The 25647-nt window shown below is 49.0% G+C and overlaps 1 protein-coding gene across 5 annotated transcripts; it reads right to left on the bottom strand.

Moving 5' to 3' along the window:
* Nucleotides 1–25647, bottom strand: PHYHIP (phytanoyl-CoA 2-hydroxylase interacting protein). 5 transcript variants are annotated; one of them, XM_066267756.1, is made up of 6 exons: nucleotides 25501–25647; nucleotides 25191–25341; nucleotides 6980–7173; nucleotides 5551–5725; nucleotides 3557–3674; nucleotides 1–2099 (listed from the first exon to the last, which is right to left on the bottom strand). In XM_066267756.1, the coding sequence occupies exons 2-6, from the start codon at nucleotides 25279–25281 to the stop codon at nucleotides 1565–1567; spliced, it is 1113 nt and encodes a 370-aa protein (XP_066123853.1). In that variant the 5' UTR covers nucleotides 25282–25341; nucleotides 25501–25647; the 3' UTR covers nucleotides 1–1564. The 5 variants fall into 5 exon arrangements, with proteins under 5 accessions (XP_066123853.1, XP_066123862.1, XP_066123872.1 ...); XM_066267765.1 differs by lacking the exon at nucleotides 25501–25647 and having other exon boundaries at nucleotides 6980–7164; nucleotides 25191–25437; XM_066267775.1 differs by lacking the exons at nucleotides 25191–25341; nucleotides 25501–25647 and adding an exon at nucleotides 13030–13118.

The following is a 25647-nucleotide window of genomic DNA, read 5'->3' as shown; positions in this document are numbered from 1 at the left end:
TCAGGCTGTGTTGGTTTATTGGTACACGTTGCAAGCACAGCACAGGCAGGCATGCCCCGGCCCGGGGCAGACAAGGGGCCGGGGGAGGGCAGCGGGCCACCCTCAGGCAGTGCTGCCAGCAGAGGGGGGAGGGCCTGAGAACCCATGTCCTCTCCTCCATGCATCTCCCAGGGCTCCCAGACCGGATCTGTGCCACAGAGACAGCTGGCCACACCACTTCCTGTGGCTACAGAAGAGGCGACCAGCTGTCCCACCTTGCTCCTTACAGAGATATGGCCTTGTTGGCCTGCTGGCCCTTCTGTCTATCACAGAAATCTGGCTATCCCTGTGGAGGCTGTTCTCCTCCTCCTGACATCACCTCCCTCATCCTCAAGCAGCTAGCTGCCTCCATCGACACCTCTCTTCATCAGCCCACCTGGTCTGCTTGTCCGAGAGGGGCTACCCTCACCACCTGGTGATCCATACAAAAGTAGGAAATAGGTACAAATGCGGTTAGGCCCAGGGAAGTCTTCAACAGGAGTTCCTCATGAAAGGCCTCTCCACCAATATGCTTGAAGGGGAGTGTGGACAGCGCCAGTGGGCGCGGACGACAGGGGGGTGGCAGGGAAGCCACAGTCCAGATCACACACAGGCACAGTGCATTCACAGCACTGTGGCAGAGAGAACTAGCAAAGTTCACAGCTGGGTGGGTGTGGGGCTCTGCAGGAAAGCCCTCAGGGCTAGTTCCACACCAGGGCCCCTCAGGGCAGGAGGTAGCCCACTCTCAGCTGAGCAAGGGGTTCCTCTGGGTCTCAGGGGTCTCTTTCCCCCCTCCTTGACCCCAGTGGCTGCCATTCCCCAGGTCTGAGCAAGAAAGGTCTCTGGGGACTAGATTTCCAGAAGAAAGGAAAAATCCTAACAGCCCAGAGGCTCCAAAGCCACGAGAAAAAAGAGGGTCCCTTTCTAGAGCCCAGGTAGGGAGAAGCAGCTCTCCCCATGCAGGAGGAGGTGCCACGGAGCAGGACGGCACAGCACTGCAGCTAGCTGCCTATTTATAGCGGGACAGGGCCAGTTCTGGAGTGGGAAGCCCCCAGGGCCCAGCTGAGCAGGAGCATCCTGTGCTGGTCCTGAGTTGGGGGCACTAAGGAAGAGCACCCCACAGCTCTCTGTGTCCCCTCTGGAGGAAGGCGAGCTACAGGTGGGCTTTGGGTGGGAGATGCTTCCCCAAGAGAACCCAGAGGCCACAAGTCTCCGTAAGACGGGGAGGCCTGAAACAAAGCAAGAACTAGCAGAACAGGGAAACCAGAGGAAAGGGGAAGTCTCCAGAAATCCAATCCCCCCACCGACCCACTGAAGCCAAGAGCCTTTCCAAGTCTGCCAGGCCTGGGTGAGCCATGTCTACCAAGGGGAACACCCTCTGTTGCCTCTGATGCCAAGGAGTGGGGGAGGGGAAGCCAATGACGAAAAGGGGGCAAGGGAGCAGGGGAGAGAAAGCCAGCTCCCTAAACTTAGTCACCTAGCACCACCTTGCCTGTCATTTCTCCCTCACACCCCCCCCCCCCCCGCCCCAGCTCCTCTGGAGTCCCTAACGGCCTACACTGATGTTGCAGGTCTTGCAGCTGGGGTCTTTCTTGGCGTCAGCAGTGGACAAGCTCATGAGCTGGTGGCCGCTGATCTCCCCCAGGGTGCCCAGGGACAGGTCAACTGGCTCAGTATAGATGATTTCCAGGATGAGGTCCTGGGCGTGGCGGAAGACCAGCTCCCCATCTTCCACACTGCAGGTCAGGAACTTGTTGCAGGCAATGTCCAGAAGGGGCAAGCGGTCTCGGCAGAAGCGGTCCCCCAGGGAGCCTTTGGGGGCCAGCACCAGGATGGCGTAGTGGTAGGCTGTGTACATACAGTAGAAGTCCGCGAAGTAGAGGTTGGTGCTGGGGTTGAAGAGACGCTGGGCGGGGATCTGGAAGCGCCAGCGGCCGTAGGGGGAGTCCTGTGGGGGCTGGCCCGTGTTGAACTCCGTGTTGCAGCTGAAGAAGACCCCGTGGAGCATGCCGCTGGTCGGGGAGCCATGGCTGCCGCTGTTGTCCTTCAGGTAGGGCTGCAGCATGTTCCCGCAGTGGGTCCTGCCCGCCCCAGGTACAGCGCCGAGGGAAGAGAGAGAATGCCACCAGTTAGCTAGGCTGAGGCTTGGCTGCTGTGTGTGCTGTGAAGGGAGCCAGTCTGGCTCCCAGCTCTCCCACCAGCTACCGCCTCCGCCTATCACAAATAGAACATTCCAGAATGTGAGAGCAGGGAGGGCCCTGGAGATGAGAGGATCCAGCCCACTCTTTCACAGAGCAGAGATTTGAACCTGCTGTTCCCCCGGCATAAACCCTCTGATGGAGACTGAGTGAAAAGCGAGGCTATCACGAGCTGGTCTTTCTGGCTCCACTTCCCACACCCCCACACCCACAGGCGGCACCCTCCAGCCACAAGGAACCCCACCCCAGCTCTTTCCTGCTTCTCTGGTTGCCAAGCTCTGCCCTTGGTCTGGACTTCCCTTCCGACCTCTCTGCACCTGGCCTGGCACACTTCTCTTCATCCTTCAAGGACCAGTAGAGGTGCCCCTTCCAATCGCAAACCTTCTAGGAAACCAGGCACTTGCATGCCACAAAAGTTTTACTGCCTCCTCTGTGCAGGACATTGAATTTTACTCGGTGCTCACACACATATTACATGCCATCTCTCAGTACTGTCTCCCACCCAATAGGCTGAGGTTTTCAAGATGGAGGCTCTGCCCGTACCCATCTTTATACCCTAGCACACAGGGGTGCTCTCTCTTTCTTGATTTCTGATAGAGAAACCCAACTGGGCCAGTGCCCTCACCACTCACCTGACTGTCTCTCTTCTCTGGTGTAAACACCAAAGACCCTCCAGGCCCCCACTGCCCTGGGGGAGAGTCAAAGTGACACAGTGATGAAGACAGTACCAGTGCCCTAGGGTGTGCCCTGGCCTAGCCTTTGAAGGAGGAGTGTCAGCAGTCATAGGGGGAAGGGCAGCCTCTGACCCAACCTCACTCCTGCTCGGTCCTGACTGTCCTAAATGACTGGTGAACTGCTGGCCCTCTGGGTTTCAGGCTCTCCATGCGTCAGCTGAGGGTGTTGGATAACACTGTCCATTGGATCAAGAATTTTTGGATGGGGAACCCCTCTCTTTTTTCCCCAAAGGGAATTATATACATAGGCGAGCCACAGGCAATAAATGGGAGCTGCTCAGGTTGAATGGTAGGTATGAGGCCCACCAAGCTCCATCCTCGGAGTTTGCCAACAATCCCTGGGCACCACTGTAAGGGCTTCCTGAGACGCTCCCTGGCACCTCCAGGCTCCTCAGCAGACAGTGTGCAGACCACAACCCTTCATGCTCAGAATCTACTCACACTCCTCCTCCTGCAACCCAAGACCTGACTTGGAGAAATAGCTAGTGACTCTGTGCAGAGGATCTGGCAAGTGACAAGGCTGGGGTGACATCAAACAGCCTGGCAGCTGAGGCAGAGCTGGGGGAGGAAGAAGGGCCCTGGTGGGCTGTGCGGGGCTGCACACACCTGGCGTGCTGGAAGTACTCCTTGTGATGGTTGCGGTAGAAGACGGAGAAGCGCAGCATGCGGCCGGCGATCTGCTCGGCCTTCTCCTGCAGCTGCGCCAGGTGCTCCTTGGCATAATCTGCAAGAGTGCAGGTGGGTGAGCTGGGGCCAGGCAGGGATCACAGCCCCTCCCCCGTCCTTCGCCCACAGTGTGGACACCAGCTCACCTCTGTTGTCAGAGCAGCAGAGGACACCAAACATTCACAGCACCTTGGACCACATAGAAATGGGCCAGATGGAGCTGTCTGTCCTCATCACCTCTGAGCCCTCAGTGCCAGAGGCTCAGGACTCTGCCTCAGACAAGGACAGGGCTGACCTGTTATACAGTCATGCTGGGCCCCTGGGGCGGTAATCTCAGGCCGTCCTTGTGTGAAAGGAAGGAAGGAGGACCAGCAGGCAAGGGAAGGACCGAGAGGGGGAGATTTTGAAGTCCTTTAGAAACAGCCCTCAAATCCAGCAGGTCGGAGGCTGCCCACACCACCCATGGGGAAGCCAGTTGTCATTAAGTGTGTGTGTGGGGTGCTCATGGAGAGCCTGCAGGGAACTGAGGGGAGTCCTTAGGCAGCAGGGTCCTGGGGTGATGACTCCACTTCAGCATGCCAGGAAAAGCAGAGAAGTATGGAAACAGGGTAGTGAAATTGGACCTTCCCTGGAGCCCGGCCCGAGGTCCAGGCAGGGCTGCTGCTAGCCTAGACAGCGCCTGTGTGCTAACTGGGAAAAGCTGCCCTCTCCTTCTTGCTGATGCAGCCCTGGCCAGGGTGCTGCTTTGGGCAAAAGGAATATAGACTGGACTGCAGCCATCCCCAGCTCCCCCATTTAAATTAAAGTCCCACAACACCTGGACTTCTGGCATAAACTTTCCCCAGAGACAGAGGGCGCACCTTCAGAGACCGGGGTGTGCAGCTGAGCTAAGGAAAAGCACCACTCAAAAGAGAACAGCAGCTCAAGGACGCAGCCAAGGGCACAGACTTCGGCAGAGGGTGGAGCCAGCAGCCTCCGAGGCCTGAGGCTATGACTGTCCGTGGCCCCTTCCTTGTGACAGAGGGAGAACTAGGGCAGCTCTCACCATGGACACCAAAAGAATGAAATACCATGGGGCTAGAACCTGGGTCATCAGTGACCAAGTACGCTTGCGCCTGGCGTTTTGTTTGCTCATGCTGGAATTTGCAAACTAAGTTCTACTAAGAGAGCATGTGAGACCACTGAATAAGGATCATTTCCCAGGCTAAGTGGAGGCTCAAAACATGCAAAACGTGATGGTTGTGTGAAGCATGCATCAACCAATGATCATGAAACAAAGCATGGTTTAGCCACAGAATATGTTTTGTTATTCCACCTTAAGAAGAAAAGAAATTCTGACACATGCTATTAAAATGGATGAACCTGAGGACATGATGCTAAATGAATAAGCCAGTCACAGAGGAACAAATACTGTATGGCTCTCCTCACAAAAGGTACCAAGAGTGGTCAAATTTAGAGGCAGAAAATGGACTGGTAAGGGCTACAGTGAGGGGGTAGCCGGAGTTGTTGTTTAATGGGTACAGAGTTTCAGTTTAGGAAGATGAAAAGTTTTAGAGATTAGTTACATACCAATGTGAATGTACTTAATATCCCTGAACTGTACACTTAACATGGTTAAGGTGCTAACTTTTATGTTACGTGTATTTTACCACAATTCAAAAAACACACACTTGCCCCAAGCCAGAAAAGCGACTTGATGCCGTTAGGGAAGTGATGTTGTCACCGTGATTAACAGTGCTCACACGTGCCTCCTGCAGCAGTCTTCAGGCTTCTGTGGGGGCAGGAGTGGGTCTCATCTATCTGTGTCTCCCTGACGGCCTACGCCTGGTGCTGGGGTACAGCCAGTGGTAGCCAGTGTCTGCTTTGTTAACACGAAGCCCCTCCTGACCCTAACTAAACCGACCCGCAAACGCAGCAAGAGAGCGAGGCCTCACCTCCGGTGCAGAACTCCACAGTCTCGCTCCAGCCGGACACCAGGTACTCCCCGTCACTCTGCTTCACGGCGGTCTGCACCGCCACGCTGTACTCCGTGCGGGGGCTCAGGAACCAGTGGCCTCTCACCGTCATGGGCAGTGGCACAGCCTTGGCCACGAGTTTTGTGGGGACATCCTGAGAGCCAAGAGTCAAACTGGGGATCACGCCCAACCTTGTGTTCCCTCAGTCCTCTACTCCTATTGCCTCCTGAGGAGGGCCAGTCCCAATGATTCTATGGCTTGGTGTCCTGACCACCATTTCGCTGCAGAAGCAAGCAGTGGCCACTGGGATGGTCCTATAGACACTCCCCAGCCTCCACCCCTCCTTAACTCCCCTATGCCTGTTCTCTTGGGAACTGAGGAGAAAGACCACTGGGGTAGAGACCCACAAAGTTGAGGGCGACAAGACCTCTGTTTTCGAGGGAGACTTCAAGAGCTCTGCACACTGCAGTGCTGTCTCCACGGCAACGGCCAATGCTGAGAAGCCAGGGAGGAAGGGAAAATATGCCTTATTCTTTTGGGAGGAGGTTAAGGGGATGGTGTTGAACATTCACGTCACCGTGGCAACTGGCCTGCCAAAAGACATCCTGATCAGGGGAGCCAGCTCCAAAGAGAGAGAGAGTGAGTAACCCACATGATGCCATCATCATAGGAACCAGCTTCTTCCCACCTCACTGTTCCCCTGGTCTTTCTGCTAGCTTAGAAGATGGGAGCCTTCCTTCCATCCGCTCCCACACCACCTCGAACCCAGGGAAAGGACACCCCAGCCAACAGGGGACTCTCTCACACTCACTGTCTAAACCCAGCAAACAGGCCAGAGGGCCAGAGGCAGAGAGAATCACAGAGGCCCAAAGGAACCAGCAGAAGGCCCCACCCCTGCCCATGACCCATGTTAGCCACTCAGTCAACAAGGCATCCTCAACTCTGATGTCGTGGCCCCACCCAAGGTTTTCCCACCCCTTTGAAGCCCTCCCTAATCATGATGCAGATAACAATATTTGTTGGGCCCTGTGCCAAACACCGCAAAAACATTACCTCTCAGAAGCTTCTCACAAGCCTATAGAGCAGCGGTTCTCAACCTGTGCATATAAAATATATATTTCCGATGGCTTTAGGCGACCCCTGTGTTTTGGTCGTTCGACCCCCGCCGGGGTCACGACCCACAGGTTGAGAACCGCTGCTATAGAGGTTGGCATTATTGTTATTCCTTTTTCCCCAGCAATGGAACTCAGGCTCAGAGAGGTTAGATAACTTTACTAAGATCACACAGGAAGAGCCTGGATTGGAATCAGGCCTCTCCAACTCCCCACCATCATTTTCAGGCCTGCGCTATCCTGCCTCTTTTCAGAGCAGGTTTGAGGAAGGTGTGCTCTATGGCTTCTTCACTCACCCGGTGCTTGAATTTGTTGGAGTTCTTATTCTCCTTCTTGTTGAGGTCGATAAAGTAATGGGTGACCCTCTCCAGGTCACTGTTCTCCATGGCCCAGGAGATGCGGAAGGAGTCGCAGGTGATGTTGTTGACCTCAATGCTGTGGGGCGTGGACAGCAGCTCCATGCTCCCCTCCAGTTTGGCTCCTGTAGGGACTAAGAGAAGAGGGAGAATTAGCACCCGCCTGCCACCACGGAGTTTTCTGGAATGTTTTGCTCCCAACATCCTTTGTGAGGTGGAACCTTGAGCCATTGCTTGTACTGCCCCATCAAATATGACCGAAAGAACCTGACCAGGCGGTGGTGCAGTGGATAGAGTGCTGGACTGGAATGCAGAAGGACCCAGGTTAGAGACCCCGAGGTCGCCAGCTTGAGTGCAGGCTCATCTGGCTTGAGCAAAAAGCTCACCAGCTTGGACCCAAGGTTGCTGGCTCGAGCAAGGGGTTGCTCGGTCTGCTGAAGGCCCGCGGTCAAGGCACATATGAGAAAGCAATCAATGAATAGCTAAGGTGTTGCGATGAAAAACTGATGATTGATGCTTCTCATCTCTCTCCATCCCCGTCTGTCTGTCCCTATCTATCCCTCTCTCTCTATTAAAAAAAAAAAAAAAAGGTGACCGAAAGATTGCACAGAGAAGACCGGAGGGACAGGGCAGAAGGTGGGGTGAGGCACCCCTCCCAGGGGCTCTTGGCCCTCCTAGGAGGGGTCTGCAGAGCAGATGGCACCTAACAGGTGGCAGAGGCAGTGGGAATGCTGCAAATGCCAGGCGGGACAGATTTGCAGCAGATGGAGCCAAGGAGGGGGCCCTCAGCCAGCAGTGTGAAAAGAGAAAGAGGTGGAGGTGGAGAGAACAGTGTGCGGCATAGAAGAGACAGGAAGCACCCACTGAGGAGATGTGAGGGTGTAGGCAGGAGCCAAGGGGCCCAGGGGGCCAGGGTTCTGGGAGTCAGGCCCCCTCCTCTCTAGAGTGACTCAGCAGGGATCACTACAATAGAGGGCTGGGAGTGCAAGTGCCGCAGAGACCCATGTAAACCCACCGGGCAGGCAGCACAAGCCACAGCCTTTGTCCCCCCATAACTTTTTCACTGTCATTCCTTCCCTTTCAGTAAATCCTCTGTCACTTGACTCTTTTAAATAATTAGGTCTACCTTTGACATCTATAGCAGGCTGACTAGGTGCTGATAATTCCAGAAACATCATCTCATGTAAGCTCACAATAGGTATCTACTATTATTATCCCATTTTACAGATCAGGTAGCTGAGGTTGGGGGAACTACGATGACAAAGGTCACACAGTTACAAAATGATTTGAACTCAGGTTTAACTGACTCTGGAGCACTTTATCATTAAGGTTGTGTTTCCTTGTGCGTGTGTGTGTGACATGTGTCACATGTGTGGCATGTGTATATGCATAGGTGTACATGGCTTTACCACTATTTTTCTTTCTCTGTTCTATTTTTTCAAGCAATGGTATTTTCTCTCACCTTCCCTTCTCACTCCTTCACTTCCTCCCCTGGCTGCTCCCAGGTGGAAAAGGACCATACCACCATCGCTCTTACCTGCTCTTAGGTAAGAAGCACTGACTATGGCCCTGACTTTGGCTTGGCTCACTAAAGCTCTGGGGGTGGGGTAGGGAAGTGAGGGAGGAGGGGAGGGGCCACCTCTGGGACAATAGCAGGAGTGTAGGCTGGACTTTCTCCTGGGCACCTGCTTAGCACCTAGAGGTCATGCCTCCTGGTTCTTCCTCAAGCCCAGTCCCAGGACACCTCAGATTTCTGGAGTGCCAGCTCTTTTACTCCTGCTTCCCTCTTCTCTTCACCTAGGCGCTAAGGGTGATGGAGCCTTCGAAAGCAGGTACTGCTATTTATAGCTTCCAGAAGATCCAACCCACACTTCCCTGTCAATTAAGCCTGCTCTGGATCCTGGCACCTCTAAATTAACCTGTGGGCTGCCTGGATGGCAAAAAACAGGGCAAAGTATATGGGTGATGGCCTTAACATGTCCTATAGTGTTACCTGAGTCCTTGTCACATCTTAGCTTTCCACTCTAAAGCATATGCTTGCCTGTTGTGAGGTCCAGTAAATGCCAGTGGCTTCGTGAATCTTATGATAAATAAGCATGGGAGTGCTAACAGGTCTGCCACAGAATAAACAGAAGGGGAGAGGGTGTCTAGAAATAACTATACAATAAACCAGTTTGTAATTCATGGGGACAGGTATAAAGCAGTGGAGAGTTGCCATCCCCTGAGGTTCCAATAAGGAAGCCCCAGGGAGACACACATGTGCCCCCACATGCACAACACTCACACATGCACTCACATATATCAACACAGACACACTGCCACTCCAGTAAGGGCTTCAGTGACTGCCTCCCACCCACGTGGGGTACAGTCCACACCTACCCTGTGGAGGGGCACCTACTGCTGCCTCCGTACTTCTCAGTGTCCCAGAGACAGGAGAGCCGTGCTTGGTGGTGAGGGATCCTTTCCCCTCTACAGTTCTAAGACAGCTGAGACTACCCCCTCCATGAGAGTTCGGGAGAATGGCCGTGAGTGACACTAGGTGAACAGTGAAGCCGGGGTGGACCAAAGGTGGGCATGATCCTTCATTCTCCAATCCCAGGTGACCGAGAAAGGACAGGGTGTGAGAGACAGGTTAGACAACACCCGAGAAACACCCACACTCCTATGTGAATCCACCCAAAGACAAGCATTCACACACCCACACACAGGCAGGCATGCACATGTGAGCACAACACACACACACATGTACCAAGTATGCCCAACCACAGGCTACCCACATCTCAGACATTCTCACTCCCACATACTCACCTGTGCACTCAGGGACCCTCCACCACCCTCCACACTGTCCCACAATTTTCCCTCCACTAGCTGTCACCTTCATTAGACCCACACATGTTCATGTCCACAGGCTCACACACACACACACATATGCATGCACAACCTTCTCACAAAGCCATAGTTTTGGGAGAAAGAAAGCCACAGGCACCAACATGCATGCATGCCACCTCCATAGAAGGCTGTTTGCATACCCATGTGTATGCACACATACATTAACCTCTACCCATATTCTGTATTTGCTCTCAAGTCTTCTCTCTAGGCTCAAAGACACAGACTTTGAAAATGTGTTTGTCTCTGGCCACGCTCTGCCAACCCTGAGCCTACACATGCCAACAGGTTTGCAAACCTACACAGCCCTGCCCACCAGCAGGGGCTCTGCCCACACTTTCCACCTACCTACCTTCTTCTGCGCCGAGTGGCACCTCCCACGTAGACACCCTCCGTCAACATGTACTCCCACACACATGACAAGGGGATGTCCATCCCATAAATATACTGCTTCATACTGTCCCCACAGACATGTACTCACATGCTACTCAGACAAGTGATCCCACACACATGTGTGCCACATGTAGAGGAAACATATGTTCTTAGACATGCCAAACCACAATTAAAACCCACACATGAACATAAGTGCATGTAGATAGAACTCTCTACGCAAGCAAACCTCCAGTCTCCTCACAAACAAACATACCTGGTACATACATGACATGCTACCCTTTGCCCATGCCCATTCAGAAGAGCCACCACCTGACAGAGAAAAAGCTGCCCCCTACCCTGCTGTCTCTGTTGGCAGCGCTGACTGCAGCAGAATGGTCACGGGGTGACTAACTGTGGTGCCCTGGGAACCGGATCCAGCTAGTAAAAGGGGACAAGGTCGCCAGTCCTGGCAATTCAGGTGGGCACTGCAGGCAGCGGCAGGACCCTGGGGCCCCCAGCTCCTAGTCCTTGGCCGCCGGAGTCCTTCTCGGGATTGACAGCAGAATGTTTTGGGAAGGAAGCGCACTCACCTGCCTCCACCACTCGCTGCAGGGAAATACCTGGAAGGGAGGGAAGCGAGAGAGCTCTGTGTGAACGGGCTCCCACGCAGAGGGGCAGCGGCCAGATGCCTGGGTCACAGGCAGCAGCGTTCACTGGCTCTCCTGGCTCCTTTTGCAGCTGCCAAGGAGGCTTCTTCCATGCCCCACAGGCAGCTCTTGCCTGCTCCGCAGCACGCTGCTTCCCCGGGAGAGGCGATGTTCCCAGCCAGCGCAAGGAGAGAGAGGCAAGAGCAAAATCAAAGCGGTGTGGAGGAGAAAGAGGCAGAGGAGACTAGAAGGAATGGGAAAGCCAGACCCAATCTGGCTCCACCAATGGGATCAGTGGCTGCCCAGCGTCAGGTGACAATAAGCAAGCTAGATCCCTGTTTGCTGGGGCGGGTGGGAGGGGGAAAGGGCAGAAGGTCTCAAAGGGAACTACGCGGATGTCTACTGAGACAACAGTGGTGGCTACACCTTTCCCCATTCTTCCAGGACATGTGCCCTCAGCAGAAGTCCCTCCAACACACCTCTACTTGGAACTCTCAGTTGAATGCAGCCCCCAAACTTTAGGATGCTGGGAGAGGGGTGGAGTTTTGCCCACCAAGGGTTTAGGAGACTGAAGCAAAGATTCTGATTGGGGAAGGGGGTGGCTCTGAAGGGGCAGGATCCAGTTAGGGCACGGGAGCTGGTATCTGTGGCAGGGGCAGGGGCGGTGTCTGTCTTAGTCTGGGTTCTTTCCTCCCAGCCTTTCGTTAATTCATGGCTCCATTTTCTTACCAAATATGAAGAGCTATTATATGGAAGTCCCAGGAACCCTGGTGGTCTAAGGAAAATCCTCTAGCTGCTAGGTGTCCCCAGAGAAAGGGACAAGAAAGAGAAGTTGCGGGTCTTTGAGGGGTGTGCAGAGGCAAGATAGTGGGTGGTGGGAAAGATGCACAGAGCTCGGAATGGACATCTACCCAACCATGTGGACTAGAGGAGCCAAACCCTAAACACAGAGCCAGAGAGAGAGAGAGAGAGAGAGAGAGAGAGAGAACCATCTGCTCTCTTATCTGCAGGAGGCTTTTCTACCACCCAGAAACTAGGACCCTGTGGATGCTGCCATGAAGAACACTCAGAGAAATTTGAACCAAGCAACCAACAGTGAGTATGGAGAGAAGAATGGGCTTTGCAGTCAGACAGGTACAGATACAATTCATGCTCTATTACTTTCTGGCTGGGTGGCCTTAGGCAAGTCACTCAACCTCTCAGAGCTTCATTTTTTTCATCTGTCAAATGGAATAACACAGGTTTTATTGTCATCATTGAATGAGATAAATATGTGAGTCACTCGTCCCTGGGTCTGGTACACAGGAGTGTCCAGTCACCTATAAGAGCTGGTATCATTGCCATCAGACTGACAATATCTGCCTGCAAGGAGCCCACAGTCTTTTAGGGGAAAAAAAGACGGACATTTAGAGACACAATTAAGAAACAAGAAGTAGACAACTAAATTGCCGAGTACAGATAAGAATTCTCAGAAGGAGGAGTCAGGACGAGCTCCAGAACACAGGTAGGGCTAAGCCAAACGAAGACTGTGCAAGCAGAGGTGTGGTGGGGTGGGGAGGGCTTGGTGCAGGACAGCAGTCAGGAGACACAGACTATGCAGGCAGACCCTGGGCGAGGGCTTCAGAAAGCAACAGGAGAAGGCCTGAGCTAAGCATAAGGGACATGCATTGAGAGGGACTGAGGGGCTGCAGACATCCCCCCCCCCCCCGCTGCAAAGGTTAGAGCAGGTGACCGTGAATAAAAAGTGAACAGTTCACCGAACACGCAGACAAGCAGAAGCAAATCCCACCCTTAATGGGTGTGGAGAACCTGAGCAAGTTTGGTCAGATGCCGACCCACAGAATGCGGTGTGGTGTGTCTCACCAGGAGGGAAACAGCACTCCCTGGGCCAAACCTACTGGGAGATGGTGAAACTCCTGAAACATGTGAAGCATAATCTCATGGTGATGGCCAGGTCCAGACAGCTGGGCCCATTGTCCCTATAACAATCCTGAGGGGTATTGTGAGGAAAAGGTCAAGTTCACTGCACCTCAATTTCCCCCTCTGGGAAAGGAAGGCTCGCCCCAGCACGTCTCCGCCTCCTACCTTGGCAGGCTGGCATGTGGAGGACGCATGAGACCACACGTCCCGAGCAGTGAACAATAGCCCTCTGAACGCGCTCCTGTAGAGTGGCGTGCTGGCATCGGAAGGAGGCACAGCCCTTTCAGGGCTTTTGCCTCTTCTTGCCTCACAGGACTCCTCAGCCAATCACATGAGAACACACACAATCACATGAGAACACACATGGTCGGGAGAAAGCATCGCGTGCCAAACATAACTCACTCCGCATGAAACCAAACCACTGCCAAGAGGCACTGCCACGGCATTTTTATCTTTCATAACTTTCTGTTATACAAGTAATACGTGCTCATTGTAGAAAAATGAGATTAATCCTAAACTTAAGAGAAAATTAAGCTCGTTCGTGTCCTTCCTAATCAGAGATAGGCAAATAAGATACACACTTTATTAAGAAAAATAGAAAATAGAAATACTGTTTTATAACCTGCTGTTCTCTGTTACCAATACCTTTTCTTTTTTTTTTCTCATGTGTGTGTGTGTGTGTGTGTGTGTGTGACAGAGAGAGGGACAGACAGAAGACAGGAAGGGAGAGAGATGAGAAGCATCAATTCTTCCTTGCAGCTCCTTAGTTGTTCATTGATTGCTCTCATGTGCCTTGACCCGGTGGCCACAACAAAGCGAGTGACCCCTTACTCAAGCCAGCAACCTTGGGCTCAAGCCAGCAACCTTTGGGCTTAAGCCAGTGACCACGGGATCATGTCCATGATTCCACACTCAAGCCAGCAATCCCGCGCTCATGCCAGCGACCTTGGGATTTCGAACCTGGGTCCTCTGCGTCCCAGGCCAATGCTCTATCCACTGCACCACCATCTGGTCAGGCAACAATACTTTTTCTGTTCATTGCCTAATCTTTCCACAATATTGTTTTCAATTGCTGTAGATGTTCTGTTGTCGGGTCATATACCCTTTTTCAGAGGGCCAATTCCCTACTGTTCTCTGATAAGTTGTCTTACTTTTCCTCCATTCTAAATAGCACTATAATAAACATTCTTAGAGCAAAAGCTCTTCCTGTGCCTTAATTATATTTCCAGTAAAATATTAAAGGGTTTAGACCAGGGGTCTCAAACTCAACTCAGCATGTGGGCCGCAGAGCAAGATCACAGCCGTTCAGCAGTCCGCACTAGGTCTACAAAAGGCAACTGTTACGCAACACTTTTCTCACTGCAGTTGAAAACAACAAAAAAAAATCAGTACAACAAGCACAATCGTACATGCAGTTTACTCAGTGTCACAAAACGACTAGAAACTGTAGTTCGCATCACAACTGCTGTTAACTAAGCTAATATCTAGCTAGGATGCTAGAGAAATGAAAAATACAAGTAGGCCCCTAGGCTTACTTAATTTTATCCAAAATATTTTGAACTTCGTGGATTAGTCTGCGGGCCACACAAAATTGTTCGGCGGGCCGCGAGTTTGAGACCCCTGGTTTAGACCATATTGGAATACTGATTTAAACAACAAACTGTTACAAAAAGAAAAAAAAACACCCAAAGTGGCCTTTGGTAAATTTGAATACTAACTGGATATTTGATAATATTTAGGAATTATTAGTGCTGATATCTTATGGTTCTTTTATTTTTTAAATTTTTATTTATTCACTTATTTATTTTTAGAGAGAGGGGGAGGGAGAGAGAGATACATCAGTTTATCAATTTGTTGTTCTACTTATGTATGCACTCACTGGTTGATTCTTGTATGTGCCCTGACTGGGAATGGAACCCACAACCTAGGCATTGTGGGATGGTGCTCCAACAAACTGAGCTACTTGGCCAGGTCCTATGGTTATTCTTTTAAAAGAATATCCTTCAAGGTCCTGTCCAGTGGCTCAGTGGATAGAGTGTCAGCCTGGCATATGGACATTGAGGTTCGATTTCCTATCAGGGCACACAGGAGAAGCAACCATCTGCTTCTCTCTCCCTCCTTCTCCCCCTTCCCTTTCTCCCCTCCCTACAGTTGGTGGTTCAGCTGCTTCGAGCATTGACCCCAGGTGCTGAGGATAGCTCAATTGGTACAAGTGCATCAGCCTCAGGCACTAAAAATAGCTTGGTATTAGAATATCAGCTCAAGATGGGGGTTGCTGCGTGGATACCATTCAGGGCACATGCAGAAGTCTGCCTCACTATGTCTCCTCCTCTCACCTAAAAATAAAGAAAAAGGAATATCCTTCAGGTTATATTATAATAATTTATATTATATATTATATTTATGGGTGAATAACATGGTATCTGTGATTTGTTTCAAAATAACCTGTGGGGGAGTGGCTCGGGGCATAGCTGAGACAAGTCTGGCAGGAGTGGATAACTGTTGAAGCTGATACTTTGACACTCAAGAAGCTATTCTCTCCACTTTTGTGAATGTTTGGAAGTTACCATAGTAAATATTTTAGCTAATCTATGATAATAATAATAAACATATTTCTTAAGCTCCAAGACACAGTGCAAAGCATGCGGTTCTCATAACCCTGACAAGTGGAGCCATCAACCCTTCTTTAAAAAGGCTGATGGTAGGAAATGAGACTTGGTTCATATGAAGTAAAATTAGATTTAAATTCAGGTGTGAGCACAAAGGCTGGTTCTTCGTGGTAGAAGGGCACAGAGCAAATGTAGAGTCGGATATAATAGAGATGAGGCTGTAAGTGAAAAAAATCCAGAGTCTTATTATTGCTTATGCACTTGATAGACTCAAATGTGTACGTGTATTTCCCCATGGTTGAACTAAGTATGGAGCTCTCATGGGCCAATGAATGCATATGCATCCAGACTGCCCAGAAAAACCACTTTATTCATTTACATGTGTTGACAGAGACAGAAGTGGGCAATGATTGTTTATAAGAACTTATGAATTTCTCAGTGCTTATTGACTTCATCTTTTTGAAATTATGTTTAGACCTCCTACAACCTTCATCAGTCACTTATCTTGAACTTACTAAATAGCATAAAAATAATTCTCAAAACTAGACACATTTCTGAGTATTCACTCAACTAAAGAATGCGTTTTTTTAGCTTTTTAAAATTTAAATATTTTCCCTGGCCAGGTGGCTCAGTGAAAAAAGTATCATACCAGCATGCCGAGGTCATGGGTTAGATCCTGGTCAGGCATGTACGAGAAGCAATCAATGAGTGCACAACTAAATAGAACAATGAATTGGAATGGCAAGTTGATGTTTCTCTCTTGCTCTCTCTTCCCACCCCTTCCTTCCTCTCTCTCAAAACAATAGGAAAAAAAAGTTTTAATGTAAAAAAAAAATGAAATATTTAACGATTTTAAGACATGGAAAGATTCTGAATTATATATATTTTCTTTTTTTTTCCCCCTTCTTTTCCAAGGGAGAGGAGGGGAGATAGACAGACTCCCACATGTGCCCCAACAGGGGATCCACCTGGCAACCACCGTCTAAGGCAGGGGTCCCCAAACTACGGCCCCATGGCCGCATGCGGCTCCCTGAGGCCATTTATCCGACCCCCGCAGCACTTCCTGAAGGTGCACCTCTTTCATTGGTGGTCAGTGAGAGGAGCACAGGATGAGGAGCACAGTACTCCTAGAGCACTGTATGAGGCAGTGCCGCAAAACGCGGAGTCACTCACAAACAGTACTACTTCCGGTGACGTGGGACGCACGCCTCAAGGCTCCAGAAGTGCGTCATATCACTTGTTACGGCTAGCAGTGACAAATATGAACCGGACATCGACCATCTCATTAGCCAAAAGCAGGCTCATAGTTCCCATTGAAATACTGGTCAGTTTGTTGATTTAAATTTATTTGTTCTTTATTTTAAATATTGTATTTGTTCCCATTTTGTTTTTTTACTTTAAAATAAGATATGTGCAGTGTGCATAGGGATTTGTTCATAGTTTTTTTTATAGTCCAGCCCTCCAATGGTCTGAGGGACAGTGAACTGGCCCCCCCATGTAAAAAGTTTGGGGACTCCTGGTATAAGGCCAATGCTCTGCCTATCTGGGGCTATGCTCACAGCAGAGTTATTTTTAGCACCTGAGGTGGAGGCTCCACGGAGCCATCCTCAGTGCCTGGAGCCGATGCACTAGAACAAATTGAGCCATGGCTGCAGGAGGTGAAGAGAGAAAGAGAAAGAGAAAGGGGGAAGGGAGAGGTAGGGAAGCAGATGGTCGCTTCTCTTGTGTGTTCTGACCAGGAATTGAACCCAGGACATCCATACGTTAGGCCAATGTTCGACCACTGAGCCAACCATCCAGGGCCTGAAATATATTTAAGGTCTCTGATAAACTATATAGAAACACTAATGAAATGTTGAAAGGGCAAAAGAAACTTCAAGGAAAGAAGATGAAGAACAATAAAGAAAGAATTGCAGGTGAAATGAAAAGTGGAAGGACTAACACAATAGAACCATGGTACTGGGATAGTCACTAAGTTATACCCAAAGTGGAACAGCATAGTGGAGGAACTGAGGAATACCACCGAGCACCGTGTAGCATGATACCACGGACAAGGCATCCATACAGAATACACAAACCACTGCCATGTTGGAAGGGCTCCCCCCTACTCACCCAGTATTTGCCCCACTTACTGTCTTCAGAGAGTTGCACCCAGAAGAACCTAAAGAGGAGACATATGAGAATACAGCACAAAGATGGCTTTTACATCAATGGTGTCAAAGTTAAATTACTGCTGCAGTCCATCTGGAAACAAGCCACACTTTTTTTTTCTAAAGCACATCCAGATTTGTGACTTGGGTTTCATGACAAGCTGGAATTCATTTATTGATTCAACAAAAATTTGTTGTGTGCTTCCTGTGTATCAGGCACTGAGGAGAAAGATCTGTGCTGTTTGGGGGCTTCCTTTCTGGTAAGGGAAATAAAGATAAATAAAAAACTCTATTAGGGGATGGTGAGTGCTACAGAGAAAAATAAGTCAGTAAATAGGAATAGGGTATGTCACGGGGGAGTGGGAGGTTACAGTTTTAAATAGAGCCATTAGAAAAAGTCTCTTGAAAAGGTGACTTTGGAATTAAAAAAAAAAATCCTATCTGGAAAGAGGGAGGGTGCCATGCAGAATTACATGGGGGAAGAGCATTCCAGGCAACAGGTACAGAGGCCCTGAAGTAGAAGCATGTCAAATTGTTCCAGAAACAGCAAGGGAACCAGTGTTGCTGGAGCAGCATGGTCAGAGTGGAGGGCAGAGAAGAGGTGGGTGGATGGACGGACGATGCAGGACTGCATAGGCCAGTCCAAAGCCTCTGGTTTATATGGTTTATACTCTGAAACGGGAACCCACTGGGAAGTCTAGAGCAGAGATTTGGCCTGGTGTGAAATATGTTAATTCTGCTGTATTAGAAGTAGACTGGGGGGGGGGGGGGCACAGGTGGAAGCAGGGAGGACAGTTAGGAGGTGATTATAATAATCCTAGCAAAAAAAAATGAGAGTAGCCTGGGCCAAGATGGGATGTCAGTGAAGGAGGTGAGAAGTGGTAAGATCTGGATATATATGGAAGAGCTGACACATTAAGATGTATTGTGTGAGAGAAAGGGAAGAGTTAAGACTGCAAGACTTTTGACTTGAACTACTAGAGGAACGGAGTTGCCATGTATTGAGACAGGGAGCTCTAGTGTAGTTCAAGGAGAAAGATCAAAAGTTTGGATGAGGCCTGACCAGGCAGTGGCACAGTGGATAGAGCATCGGACTGGGATGCAGAGGAACCAGGTTCGAGACCCCGAGGTCGCCAGCTTGAGCGGGGGCTCATCTGGTTTGAGCACAAAGGCCACCAGCTTGAACCCAAGGTCGCTGGCTCCAACAAGGGGTTACTCGGTCTGCTGAAGGCCCGTGGTCAAGGCACATATGAGAAAGCAATCAATGAACAACTAAGGTGTCGCAATGTGCAACGAAAAACTAATGATTGATGCTTCTCATCTCTCTCCATTCCTGTCTGTCCCCGGCTATCCCTCTCTCTGACTCATTCTCTGTCTCTGTAAAAAAATAAATAAATAAAATTAAAAAAAAAAAAAAAGTTTGGATGAGGACAGACATCCAAGTAAAGGTGTGGGATAGGCAAAATCGCACATCTGGTGCTCTGAGAGGTCCAGACTGAGATAAGCACAAGATTTGAAGCTGAGAAAGTGGACCACTGCCAAGGGAGTTAAGAATAAAGAAAAAAGGGAAGAGTTTTAAGGACTGAATCCTAGAGCTCTCCAATATTTGGAGCTCAAGGAGAACCTGCAAATAAATAGCTTGCAAAATGATGGCAACAAATTAGGACAAATTACTCAGAGAACATGTTATAGCTTGAAGTTGGATAGCATCCTCATACCACACATTCTTCTTACTCTACTGATACATATTCAAAACAGTGCCTTGTTCATTTAGTATTTGCAACATCCATAAGGAATTCACAGGAACAGGCTTCTGACAAATGTTTATACCTTTTGAAAACCTGCACTTAGACCCAGAAAACTATATTTGTTCTCAAGAGTTTGATGATTAGTTTCATTAAGTCATCAGAAAATAAGATTGTCTTTACTATGAAATATGTAAACATAAAAATGCAATAAAATGGGCTCTGGCCAGTTGGCTTAGTGGACAGAGCATCAGCCCAGTGTATGGACATCCTGGGTTCTATCCCAATCAGGGTACACAGGAGAAGCGACCATCTGCTTCTCTCCTTCTTCCTCTCCCCCTTCTCTCCCTCCTCCCCTCTCATAGCCAGTGGCTTGATTGGTTTTTGTGTTGGCCCCAGGCACTGATCCAAGCTTGGTTGCTTGGATTGTCAGTCAGCCTTAGGTGCTAAAAATAGCTCAGTTGATTTGAGTACCATCCCCAGATGGGGCTTGCTGAGTGTATCCTGGTCAGAGTGCATGAGGGAGTCTGTCTATCTCCCCTCATCTCCTTAAAAAAGGAGAAAGCAATACACTGTTATTAAAAACAAATTAAGAGCTGTTAGAATCACAAATGTGATTATACAGGGTTCAGCTAGTGATGACTTACAAGTTTCTTTTTTTTTTTTTTTTTTTTTTTTTTTTTTTTTTTTTTTTTTTTTTTTTTTTTTTTTTTTTTTTTTTTTTCATTTTTCTGAAGCTGGAAACAGGGAGAGACAGTCAGACAGACTCCCGCATGCGCCCGACCGGGATCCACCCGGCACGCCCACCAGGGGCGACACTCTGCCCACCAGGGGGCGACGCTCTGCCCCTCTGGGGCGTCGCTCTGCGACCAGAGCCACTCTAGCGCCTGGGGCAGAGGCCAAGGAGCCATCCCCAGCGCCTGGGCCATCTTTGCTCCAATGGAGCCTTGGCTGCGGGAGGGGAAGAGAGAGACAGAGAGGAAGGAGGGGGGTGGTGTGGAGAAGCAAATGGACATTTCTCCTATGTGCCCTGGCCGGGAATCGAACCCGGGTCCCCCTCATGCCAGGCCAACGCTCTACCGCTGAGCCAACCGGCCAGGGCCTACAAGTTTCTTTTGAGGCTAGATAAAAGAATGAACACTCTTTGGGGAAAATGAAGAGAGAAGTGTTGTAACAAGTAAAGAAAAAAGCATAATGGTGCTAAAAGTACACTGCTCACAAAAATTAGGGGATCAGGGAACATGCAGATACTCCAGTACTTTCAGCCTTTCGTATAGTGCATTTTCACTAATGAAATACAAGCTGGTTTTGCATCTTATTTGCATAATAAAACAACTTTCTTTGACTTGTCTGCTTTTCTGATGTTTTTGTTTAATAAAAAAAAGTTAAATCTTTGTTTTTTTATTGCTTCATATTCATTTTGAAATATCCCCTAATTTTTGTGAGCAGTAGATATCAGCCTAATGAGAGGAAAGGTTGAAAAATCTTCTTAAAGGGAAATTATAATAATTGCCAGGAGGTAACTCCCAAATGTTAAATGTGAAATGCTCTATTTAACTCTTATTTCTTATTGTCCTTTCTAGGTGAAAAATGCTGGGGAAACCCAATAAGCATTGCAGGAAAGAAATTGGTTAATTTATAATATGAGACAGACTGACCTGTGGTGATGCAGTGGATAAAGCATCAACCAGGAATGCTGAGATCACTGGTTCAAAACCCTGGGCTTGCCTGGTCAAGGCACATAGGAGAAGCAACTACGAGTTGACATTTCCTATACCTCTTCCTCCGCCTTTCTCTCTCTCTTTTCTCTCTAAAGTCAATATATAAAATCTTTGCCTGACCAGGTGGTGGCGCAGTGGAAAGAACTTTGGACTGGGACGCAGAGGACCCAGGTTCAAAACCCCAAGGTCACAGGCTTGAACAGAAGCTTATCTGGCTTGGGCGCGGGCTCACTAGCTTGAGTGCCGGCTTGAGCATGGGATCACAGACATGACCCCATGGTCGCTAGCTTAAGCCCAAGGTCACTGGCTTGAGAAAGGGGTCACTGGCTCAGCTGGAGCCCCCAGTTAAGGTGTGTACAAGAAAGCAATTAATGAACTAAAGTGCTACAACTACAAGTTGATGCTTTTCATCTCTCTCCCTTCCTGTCTCCCTCACAAAATAAATAAATAAATAAATAAATAAATAAAATCTTTTTTAAAAAGCCTGGTACAAGACAATGTAGACTACTATTTAGCAACTAAAAAGCATAATTTAGAAGCATATTTAATAACTCAGAAATGTTCACAGTATACGGTTAAAAGAAAATGATTTTAGGACTATGTGCAAAATACCTCATTAAAAAAATTGACATGCATAGGCCTGACCTGTGGTGGCGCAGTGGGATAAAGCATCGACCTGGAACACTGAGGTCGCCAGTTCGAAACCTTGGGCTTGCCTGGTCAAGGCACATATGGGAGTTGATGCTTCCTGCTCCTCCCCCTTCTCTCTCTCTCTCTGTCTCTCTCTCTCACTCCTCTCTCTCTAAAAAAATCAATAAATAAAATATTTTTAAAAAAAATCGACATGCATAAAAAAAACTTCAAGTACATAGAACAGTTGATGGGGTAATAATAATAAGTGATTTGCCCTGGCCGGTTGGCTCAGTGGTAGAGCGTCGGCCTGGCGTGAAGGAGTACCGGGTTCGATTCCCGGCCAGAGCACACAGGAGAAGCACCCATCTGCTTCTCCACCCCTCCCCCTCTCCTTCTTCTCTGTCTCTCTCTTCCCCTCCCGCAGCCAAGGCTCCACTGGAGCAAAGTTGGCCCGGGTGCTGAGGATGGCTCCATGGCCTCTGCCTCAGGCACTAGAATGAATGGCTCTGGTTGCAGCGGAGTGATGCCCCAGATGGGCAGAGCGTCGCCCCCCAGGTGGGTGTGCCGGGTGGATCCCAGTCGGGCGCATGCGGGAGTCTGTCTGACTGCCTCCCTGTTTCCAACTTCAGAAAAATACCAAAAATAAATAAATAAATAAATAAAATAATAATGTGATTTAAATTTTCTTCTGGGTACTTTTTAAATTTTCCAAAATTTTCTACAATAAGCAAAGCAAAACAGAAAATGGGGAGTTTGTAAAACATTCGTGGACTTCAAAGCCCAGAGAATGAGATCAAAGCAATTTTATCTATTGCTCCAGTCGCTAAAGGCTGCTCAGAGTAGTTCTGTAGGGGACATTCCGACGGAATGGTTTTTCTTTGGTTAACTTTATTATAAAACCAATAAGAAGAGAAGTTGGAAAAAGTCTGGTTAGAAACCATAAAATATTATGACTAAATTGTCAAAATTTTTAAGAGTGCTACTCAAAAGGATGTGGAAAATACATATATTCTTATATATTACATACATTCTTACTGGTGATGCATATTAGCACAACCCTTTTTGAAAGCGATTTAGCAATATGGATAAGAAATATAAAATGTTCATGTTCAAGACCGTATAGCCACTACAGAAATGGTGTGGCAGTCTTAGAAAACTAAGCATACAACTACCATTTGATACAATCGCACTCTTGGACATTTATCCCAGAGAAATGGAAACTTCTGTGCACACAAAAACCTGTACATGTGTGTTCATAGCAGCTTTAGTCAAGATAGCCCACATGTCCTTCAAAGTGTGGTAACCAATCATGCCTACTCAGAAATAAAAGGAATGAATTAATCAGAAACATAACAAATTGAATAATCTCCAGGGATTTATGCTCAGTGAAAAAAGCAATCCCAAGAAGTCACATACTGTGTATTTTTCCAATTTTTAATGATTTCCACTTTTGCCTGACCTGTGGTGACACAGTGGACCTGTAATGCTGAGGTCACCAGTTCAAAACCCCAGGCTTTGCCTGACCAGGTGGTGGCACAGTGGATGGAGCGTCGGACTGGGATGAGGAGGACCCAGGTTCGAGACCCCGAGGTCGCCAGCTTGAGTGTGGGCTCATCTGGTTTGAGCAAAGCTTACCAGCTTGGACCCAAGGTCACTGGCTCGAGCAAGGGGGTTACTCCGTCTGCTGAAGGCCCGCAGTCAAGGCACATATGAGAAAGCAATCAATGGACAACTAAGGTGTCGCAACGAAAAACTAATGACTGATGCTTCTCATCTGTCTCTGTTCCCGTCTCTGACTCTCTCTCTGTCTCTGTAAAAAACAAAAACAACCCCCCCCCAGGCTTTCAGAAGCAACTGCTACAGTTGATGATTCCCACTGCTCCCCACCCTTTCTCACTCTCCCCTCTCTAAAAATCAATAAATAAAATAAAAATTAAAAAGATTTCCACTTTTAGGCCCTGGCTGGTTGGCTCAGCGGTAGAGCGTCGGCCTGGCATGCAGGAGTCCCAGGTTCAATTCCTGGCCAGGGCACACAGGAGAAGCACCCATCTGCTTCTCCACCCCTCCCCTTCTCCTTCCTCTCTGTCTCTCTCTTCCCCTCCCGCAGCCAAGGCTCCATTGGAGCAAAGATGGCCTGGGAGCTGAGGATGGCTCTGTGGCCTCTGCCTCAGGCGCTAGAATGGCTCAGGTCGCAACAGAGCGACGCCCCGATGGGCAGAGCATCGCCCCCTGGTGGGCGCGCTGGGTGGATCCTGGTTGGGCGCATGCGGGAGTCTGTCTGTCTCCCGGTTTCTGGCTTCGGAAAATACAAAAAAAAAAAAAAAGATTTCCACTTTTGAAATAATACAAGTATAGTACTAAAAACGGAGAACACATTAGTGGTTGTCAGGTTTGGGTGGGAGGCAGGATGTATGGTTATAAAAGGTCACTGGAAGGGATCCTCATGGTGATGCCAGTGTCTTATATTTTGACTGAATCAGTGACAATATTTTGGTTGTGATGTTGTATTAGTTTTGCAATGTTACTGTTGAGAGAAACCAATAAAGGATACTTGGGATATCTGCATTATTTCTTACAACTGTACATGTGTCTACAATTATTTCAAAAAAATTTACTGAAGTTGGTCAAAGGGGGAGGGGAATGGGAAATGGAAGAAGACTTTGCTTGGAGCATAGAGCACAGATGTGGGGTGCCAGTGGTGTTATTATTGAGGTGTACACTTGAAACCTGTATGGTTTTGTGAACCAATGTCACCCCAATAAGTTCACTTAATTAAAAAATGTACTAAAGAAAAAAAGGACATCTTCTTTCGGCCTATTATCACAAGTCTGGAAATTTGTCCTAGGGATGTAATCCAAAAGCAGAAAAAAACAAATGCACCAGATGTTCACTACAACGTTATTTACAAGGAAAAGAGAGGGATCTAAATGTCCAAACAGGAAAATAGGCAAATCATGACACAAGCACCTGAGAACTACCCAGTCTTTTTTATATTATTATTATTCATTTTAGAGAGAAGAAAGATGGGGGTAGGGTGCAGGAAGCATCAACTCCCTTATGTGCCTTGACCAGGCAAGCCCAGGGTTTCCAACCGGCGACCTCAGCATTCCAGGTGGACGCTTTACCCACTGCACCACCACAGGTCAGGAACCCAGTCTGTTTAAATACAACAACTCTTATTTGAAAAGGGAAGATTCAAAATTGTAGTGCAATACGACAGCTCTGGGAAGGAGACTGGAATACATTACAAAAGTTTTAGTATTCCATGTGGAATTTTAGCAGAAATGTTTTTCTTTCCCTCTAACTTTCCCTAATGTTGTTACATGGTTTTTACATGATGTAGGGGTGGAGGGATATTTTTTGTATTAAATTACAAATGCCAGAGTCACAATAAAAGTTCTTTACATTCATCCCTTCCAGGGAAGCAAATTTCGTTTTTCAGGTTCTAGGCTTGAAACAAGAGCTCACCTAAGGGCCTGAAGTCCCGAGCTCGGGCGGGTACCATTAGGTATTCGGTTAGTACGCTGCAGCGGCTCCAGCGCTGCACCCACCGCCTCATCTCAGGACCCCGACAGGAATCCGGGGAGGGGACTTCGCCCCGCGAGCGAGGCCGAGGCTGCTGTCCAGAGGTGCAATGACCATTCCAGGGTCACCATCGAGCACGCAGCCCACCCGGGCTCCGCGACTTGAGTCCGGGTCCCGCTCTCTGCCCTGCGCCCCTCACCCCATCCCGAGCTGCAACCCCAGTGCCCCCGAGCTCTACCGCGGAGAAGCCTACATTGCGAGACGGCGTCCGCCTAGGCCCCCCACACCCTCGGCTGGGCGCATCCAGCCTTGCGCCCTGGGCTAAGACCTCCGAGGTGTAATCAGGACCAGTCCCCTCTTCCTTTTTCGCCCTCTCAACCCAGCTTTTCCCGACTCCGGG

This window comes from Saccopteryx bilineata, chromosome 1 (genome assembly GCF_036850765.1).
Source record: "Saccopteryx bilineata isolate mSacBil1 chromosome 1, mSacBil1_pri_phased_curated, whole genome shotgun sequence".
Lineage (NCBI taxonomy): Eukaryota > Metazoa > Chordata > Mammalia > Chiroptera > Emballonuridae > Saccopteryx > Saccopteryx bilineata.
Note: the sequence above shows the minus strand (reverse complement) of the source record. Positions and strands in the feature narration are given on the sequence as shown.